General features: G+C 34.8%; 1 protein-coding gene across 6 annotated transcripts in view; it reads right to left on the bottom strand.

The window, feature by feature from the left end:
- Positions 1-8506, bottom strand: part of ECD (ecdysoneless cell cycle regulator) — a 31802-nt gene that overhangs the window by 12952 nt on the left and 10344 nt on the right. For all 6 annotated transcript variants that reach the window (XM_006915522.3, XM_025049331.1, XM_015592201.2 and 3 more), the window contains exons 8-9: positions 7687-7815; positions 6529-6614 (exon numbers count right to left, since the gene is read on the bottom strand). In XM_006915522.3, coding sequence (XP_006915584.1) covers positions 6529-6614; positions 7687-7815 — 215 coding nt within the window. The remainder of the gene's footprint in view (positions 1-6528; positions 6615-7686; positions 7816-8506) is intronic.

Genomic DNA, 8506 nt, shown 5'->3' with positions numbered 1-8506 from the left:
ACCAAAATTAACTCAAAATGGATTAAGGACCTGAATATAAGACCTGGAACGATAAAATGCATAGAAGAAAACTTAGGAACTAAACTAAAAGGCCTTGGACTTAAAGAGGATTTTGTCAATTTGACCTCAAAGATAAGGGAAGTAAAAGCTAAAATAAATGAATGAGACTACATCAAGCTAAAAAGTTTCTGCTCAGCAAAAGAAATCGTCAACAAGGTAAAGAGACAACCATCCGAATGGGAAAATATATTTGCAAGAAATGCCTCTGATAAGGACCTAATATCCAAAATAAACAAAGAACTCATACGACTCAATAACAACAAAAAAACAAACAACCCAATCAAAAATGGGCAGAGGACCTGAACAGATACTTTTTCCTAGAGGATATACAAATGGCCAATAAATATATGAAAAGATGCTCAACATCACTAGCTATTAGAGAAATGCAAATCAAAACCACAATGAGATACCATCTCACACCTGTTAGAATAGCTATAATCAACAGGACAAGTAATAACAAATGCTGGAGAGGATGCAGAGAAAAAGGATCCCTCATACGCTGCTGGTGGGACTGCAAATTGGTACAACCACTATGGAAAACAATATGGAGATTCCTCAAAAAACTAAGAATTAATCTACCATATGATCCGGCACTCTTTCTACTGGGTATTTACCCCAAAGGCTTGAAAACTCTTATCTGAAAAGATGTCTGCACACCGATGTTCACAGCAGCATTATTCACAACAGTCAGGACATGGAAGCCACCTAAGTGTCCTATGATAAATGATTGGCTAAAGAAGCTGTGGTACATATATACAATGGAACATTACTCAGCCATAAGAAGAGATGAAATACTGCCATTTGCGACAACATGGTTGAACCTCGAGATAATCATGCTAAGCGAAATAAGGCAGACAGAAAAAGTTGAAAATCACATTATATCACTTATATGTGGGATATAAACCTAAGAGCAACAAATGAACAGAACAAACAGAGACCCAGGGACATGGACAATGGACTAGAGACTACCAAAGTGGGTGGAGGAGGATAGAAGAGGTAGATGGGTTAAAGGGAGTCAAATATAAGGGTGTAAGGGGAGGGTGAAGTGGGTAAAGGGGATCAAATATATGGTAGCTGAAGGAAACTAGACTTTGGGTGGTAATCACACATAGAATATATAAATGTCTAATTATAATACACACCTGAAAATTATATAATTGTATTAACCAATGTTACCCCAATAAACATAATAAAAAATTTTTTTTTAAACTAAGAATTGATCTACCATATGATCCAGCAATCTCTCTACTGGGTATTTACCCCAAAGACTTGAAAACTCATATCCGAAAAGATATTTGCACACTGATGTTCATAGCAGCATTATTCACAGTGGCCAGGACATGAAAGCATCCGAAATGTTCTATGATAGACGATTGTGTAAAGAAGCTGTGGTACATATATACAATAGAATATTATTCAGCCATAAAAAGAGATGAAATACTGCCATTTGCAACAACATGGATGGACCTTGAAATAATCATACTAAGCAAAATAAGGCAGACAGAAAAAGTTGAAATTACATGATATCACTTATATGTGGGCTATAAACCTAAAAGCAACAAATAAACAGGACAAACAAAGACTCATGGACATGGACATGGACAATGGACTAGTGGTTACCAGAGGGCAGGGGGGAGAGGGGGAAGGTGGAAGGGGGAAAAACATTTAAATCATTTCTTCAATTAAAAAATAATTAGTTAATAAAAATTAAAAAAATAAAGATGCACAATGAACTTAGGAGAAATGTAGATGAATTCAGTGAGAACTTTAACAGAGAGAAAAAAAGTCATGAAAACAGAAATGGAAATTATAAAAGCAAACCATGCAGAAATGAAGAACACATTATCTGAGACTAAGAGTATATTAGAGGGAATAAACAGTGGATAAAGAAGAGGATCAAACCACCAATATAGAGGATGAAGAAGCCAAGAACACTCAATCAGAACGGCAAGAAAAAAGAAGCCAAGACTATAATAATAATTTAAGGAGCTTATGGGACACAATTAAATGTAAAAATATCCATGTCATAGGGTGGTGAAGGAAATAGACATACAACTCTAGGAAGCTCAGAGATCCCAAAAAAGATGAACCCAAAAAGGCCCACACCAAGACACATTATAATTAAAATGCCAAAGATTAAATACAAGGAGATAATCTTAAAAGCAGCAAGAGATAAGCAATTAGTTACCTACAAGGGAGCTCTCATAAGTATGGCAGCTGATTTCTCAAAAGAATCTTTGCAGGATAGAAGGGCCTGGCACAAAATATTCAAAGTGTTGAAAACCCAGGATCTACAGAATAGTTTATCCAGCAAAGTTATCATTTAGAGTCAAAGGACAGATAAAGAGCTTCCCAGACAAAAACAAGCTAAAGGAATTTATCACCACCAAGCCAGTATTACAGGAAATGTTGGAGTGACTTCTTTAAGAAGAAAAAATACCTATCAAAAACAGGAATAAAGAATGTTAATAACTATGTATTTATCAAGAAGTACCTCAAATGAAAAAGAGTGAAGTGCTCTAACCGAAAGATAGAGTGGCTGAATAGATAAGAAAACAAGACCCCTACATATGCTGCCTAAAAAAGACTCAATTCAGATTGAAAGACATAGACTAAAAGGAAGGGAATGGGAAAATATTGCCTTGATGGACCTACAGGATATTGTGCTGAATGAAATAAGTAAGATAAAAAAAGACAAATACCACATGATTTCGCATACATATTGATTTTAAAGAACAAAAGAAACAACAACAAAAATGGAAATAAAAATGGAAATAAAAAAATAGAGACTATTTTGAGGGCTACTAGATGGGAGGGGGGTTGGAGGATGGCAAAAAAGGAAGAAGGGATTAAGAAGCACAAATGAATAGTTACAAAACAGACATGGAGATATAAAATGTAGCATAAGGAAATTAGTCTACAATGTTGTAATAATTATGTAAGGTAGAAGAGGGGTAGTAGATTGAGTGGGGTGATTGCTTTGTGAGTTATATAGATCTCTAATCAGTACGCTGTACAACCAAAACAAATATTTCATTGTATGCCAACAATAACTGAAAAAAATCTCATTGAATTGTACAATGTAAATACGAGCAACTGTCTATTTCATTTCAATAAAGCCAGAAAAATATATATAAAAAATTAAAACCAGTAACATGTGCATGTACTTTTAAAATGTATTATAGATAAAGTTAATGTTTCTCATGATGACCAGCACTACCAGCCCTGCTGCTCAGAGGTGAATGCTGGGCACGAGTGTGCACATACACATGTGTGTGTGTTTCTATGTTGTATTGCTGTTTATTCTCTTTACTTAGAATGTTATTCCCACAAATACCTGTATGCCTCATTCTCTCACTTTATCCAGATCTCTTCTCATTGGAAAGGCCACACTGACCAACCTAGCGAAAATAGCAACCTCTACCTCTCTCTCTCCTACAGACTGCTTTTTCTTCAAAGCACTTACCACTACCTAACATCATATAATGGTTTATTGTCTTTTTCCTATACTATTACATAAGCTCTGTAAGGACAGGGAGATATTGGGTCAACTTGGATGCCAGTATCTGGAATAGGGCCTGGCACATAGGAGATATTCAATAAATATCTGTTGAATGAATGAATATATATGTTTCTCAACTGGGAACAATTTTTGTCCCCCAAGGGCATTTGGCAATGTCTGGTGACACTTTTGGTTGTCAGAACTGGGGGTGGGGGGAGTACTACTGGTTATTTACAGGACAGAGGCCAGGGATGTTGCTAAACATCCTCAATGCACAGTGACCCACAACAAAGAATTATCTGGTCCAAAATGTCAATAGCACCGAGGTTGGTAAATCCTGAATTAAATTTATATATATTTAGCTAACCTCTAGTTAACTAATGGATAGCAGTCTGTCATATACATACATTGTAATTCACATATGTACTACTGATGGATACCTAGATTGTGTGTAATTTTTCACTATCATAATCTCAAATAATTTTTAGGAAAAACGAGTGATTTGATTAAAGATTTATTTCAAGCAAATTCTCCTGGCTATAACAGTTGAATTGGGAGAGAAAAGTCACTAGAGGTCGAGAAACAAGTAAGTATTGCTATAGTTCAAGAAATAAGGTCTACGGCCATGCCACCCTGAACAAGCCCAATCTCGTCTGATCTTGGAAGCTAAGCAGGGTCAGGCCTTATTAGTATTTGGATTCCTAGGAGATCACCTAGGAAGACCAGGTGCTGTAGGTGTAAAAAATAAAAAATAAGGGATTGTAAGCTGACAACATCCTTCCAATCTGTGAGGTCAACCAAGGGTCACCTCACCTAAAAAAAAAAAAAAAGAAAAAGAAAAGCAATGAAATAAGTAATTAGAGTAGCTGGGTAGTAAGAAAAAAGAATGCAAGACACAAAAAATAATTAACAGGATCTAGGAACTAGAGCCAAGGAGAGCCAGGAGGTCTGGGTGAAAAGGAGGATAGTGGTACTATTAAAAGAGATTGGAAAATAGTCTGTGATATTAACTCGGCTATTCAAAAAAATGGGAATTTAAGGATAGGTCTGGAGGGAGATGTGAGTTTGGTTTTAAACTGTTTAAAAATTATCCTAGTTTGGGGAATGAAAGTCTCTCCTGCAACACTAATTAAAACGTTGGACATTTAAGCTATTCACGATTTTTTGCCAGTAGTAAAAATGTTGAGTAAATTATGGTACATCCATTTGCTGAAATGTTATGCAGCTATTTAAAATTATGTTTATAAAGACTTTTTAATGTCATGGGAAAATATAAGTTTGTAATGAATAAAAATTATGTACATGACACAAAATTTCTATACAGTATAAAATTTTAAAAAATATTAACTGGGTATGGTGGAAAAAAAATCCTGGAAGGCAGCAGATCAAAATGATAATAGCAGTTGACTCTATGCATAAATTTTTTCCTTACATCTTTTTGTATTTGCTATAATAAATCAATGTTAATTTTATAATGACAAACTTTATTATTTAAAAAGAACTACCCAACCACTAATCTATTATGTTTTCTGAGAGGAGCCCTAATTCTCCAAATGTGAATAGAATTTCTTAACTTCTCTTCAAGACTGTAAGGTAACAGCTCTCAACACAGGAGTGGCCTCCTAGAGGCAGAGAGGAATCATCCGGGGGAGAGTCCCCTAACTATGAAGGCTACCTCCTTTACTCTCCTACTCTATTTCCTAAGTTTTCTTAAATGATACCCTAAGAAGGCATTCTCTTTTCCACCAATTATTGCCCTAAAACTGATGCGAATGGGGCAAAGGTGCCCCTACACATTTACAGAAGAGGAAGGACTGCTGTAAAGTCATTACCATCTCACAGAAAATTGAGATTAGAGTTCTCTCAGTATCAACTTTGCTTCATGCTATCTTCAAAGAATATTCTATTACACAAATATTTTGTGTTTGAAATGCTGACAAAATGCCTGGGGTTCAAAACCAATCAGTTTGACTTAACCATAACACACACGAAGCTATTTCTTTCATGTTATTTAATAGCTTTAAGTACCACAAATTCAATTTTGTAAACAGAAGTTAAACTTTTGCCACTACTCAAATTCTGACCTTTGATTCCTCAGCCCAATAAGACTTTGTGTCTGAGCTGTATTTTCCTTGTGCCACACTGAATAGGAAGTGCCCTCAGTGGACAAATCAGATAAATGTGGACCTCACCAACTGTGATTTTCTTCCAAGAGTACAATTCTCTCCAATTTTTGCCTGCTGTTGTTGTTCTCCAGCATCTTCAAATAATTGTTTTTAAAATTCTGTTCAGGTTTATAATTGTAACTGGGAGGGGGTTCATCGGATATGTTACTCCACCATTATCAGAACTGAAACTCAACTTTATTAAATTTTAAGGGGTACCATTTCATTCCAACCCTGTGTCCATTTCTTTCTTCCACCAGGAAATATATAGGAGGTTAGAATGAGATTCGATTTGGAAGCTGAATGCCTGCTTCATTCTGTGTTTCAGACCCACATAACATAGCTAAACACAGCTCAGAATTCCTATAGGAATTAAGCACATGGCTCAATACCAGACTACCTGAGTTTGAATCCTAGGTCTGTCATTTATGAGCTGTGTGACCTCTGGCAAATTACTTAACATCTCTTGGCCTCAGCTTTTTAACTGTAATTATGGAACAATAACAATCGTATTTATTTCACAGGGCTGTAAGGGGGATTAAAAGTTTAAAGTGACCGACACTTTGTAAGTACGCAATAAATGTTGGCCGTTATATGATGATAAGGATAGCTACCAGTGCCAGAGATCTTCCGTCACAACACCTCTCCTTCAATCCCAGCCCCTTTAGTAGTCATGGTCCTTGCCATTAGCTGTTTAAATATGTAAACTCCAATTTCTGCAACTATCTTTAAGAAAAAATAACTCCTTAACGTCTGGCAAGTTACCACTCTGCTGTTATAATTTAGCAGTGATAAACTCACCTTTCTGGCCGGTTTACTGAGAGTTGGAAGTAGTTCTTTGCCATTTCTAGTCTTTCCTGGTACTGTGCAGAACCTTCTATCAGTCCCTAAAAAAATAATAATGGCCTATCAGAACATTATTTACATAGTGTTATTAAAATAACCTGCTCACAAATAATTTTCAGAGAGACAGTATATGATACTGCTCTAGAACCATGATGCCTGAGTCCTAGTCCCAGTTTTGTCATTAATGTACCTGTTTGGGCTCTGGTTTCTTCAAACAAGGGGACTAGGTTAGATGTAGTGGTTCCTAATCCTTTTCACCATTAAGGGCTTATTTCCGATTTGAAATGTTTTCTACCATTTTCTATTGTTTAAATAATTAACGAATAATTGATTCGTAATTAACTTATAAAGCAAAGTACAAATAGAACAAAAGAAATAGCATAATCCCAACTTAACTATCATTTCTGTCTTTCACATGCATGTTTATAGTGGCATTCATACTTAATATTTTACACTCTTTAAATAAAAAATATACTAGTACTTTTTCATATTGTTAGAGTGTTATAATCATCACAGTCTTATGAACTCTTCTATTTCCTTAAAATAGACTATTCAAAGTGAAGGTTCCAAGTTTGAATACTTCTATAGCTCTTGGGACATACTACTAAATTGCTTTCCAGTTAAGGTTCTACCAATTTACAATGTAATCAGCAATATATAGGGTATTAATTTCACTATACTCTCAACAGCACTGAATATCATTTGCATCCTTACATACATGAAAAACAGTCTATAATTGTGTTCATATGCATATCTTTACTACTTGTGAGAGTGAATATTTTAAGAGAAATACTATCTTTTTATAATTTTCTAAATCCCTGTCTTTTCTAATTTTGCTATTTGGTATCTTCATGTTTGCTTTATAGATTGATGAAAGTTGTTCATCTGATACAAATAACTTTTATATCACTTTATGTAAATGTTATTAATTTTCCCAATACTGGAAACAGTTCATAATACTGGACATCCCCTCATTACCACTGAACTAGAATGGTTCCTTTAAATTCTGGCTCCTATAATTATGTTACTCATTAAATATGGACCATAGGACTTTAAATCACTAGCTTGTTTTCCCTAGATAGTACAATTTAAAACATGCATTGCAAGTCTTACCTTAAAGTAATCTTTATTTTTCAGACTTTCAAGGAAGCCAGCCCAAAGTGGTGAGGCAATCACAGGAGATTTTTGGGAGTCAGAAAAATGTGGGCTACATTTGGAGCATAGAATCTCAAATCCATGAGCCTAAATGAAATAGATAAAATTTTTATTATTAGGTCACTTTCTTTCCATTTAGCCACACTCCAGAGTTAGGTGACCAGACATATGGGCATGTGGACATTTATAACACTTAGAATTTTGTGAAAAATCTGACTTTATTTCTAAGTTTCTTAATTTCTGTAGATTACTAAAAATTATAAAGGGAGAACAAATAATACAAAACAAGGATTGCTGTTCTATTCAAAGAGATTTATTTTCTTGCTAATTATACAAACAAATTTATACTTACTTATTGCTTAAACAAGGCTTGCAGAAGGTTTCTTGTCTAACAGAAATTACAAATGAACTGAGCATGGTCTCAGACATAGTAAAGAGAGGAAATCACTTCATTCTAAGAGTTCTTTGATTAAAAAATATAATAAATGCACATGGTAAAATAATTCAAACAGAGAGCTTCCCTGATCATTTCAGAGGAAACTACTGTTACCAATTTCTTGCACATCTCTTCAGAAGTAGTCTATGCACTCAAGCAGATACTTTTGTGTCTGTGAATGTATATTCTATCTACTCCATCCCTTTTGTCACTAAATAGCAACATACACAATGTTCTGAACCTTTTTAACTTAGTCATATGCCTTGGAGATCATTTTATATAAGCACACACAAGTTTATCTATCTCACTTCATATATAGACTAAAATTTATCTATTTCCCTA

The sequence above is a fragment of the Pteropus alecto genome, unplaced genomic scaffold (assembly GCF_000325575.1).
Source record: "Pteropus alecto unplaced genomic scaffold, ASM32557v1 scaffold155, whole genome shotgun sequence".
Lineage (NCBI taxonomy): Eukaryota > Metazoa > Chordata > Mammalia > Chiroptera > Pteropodidae > Pteropus > Pteropus alecto.
This window is presented reverse-complemented; position numbering and strand designations above follow the sequence as displayed.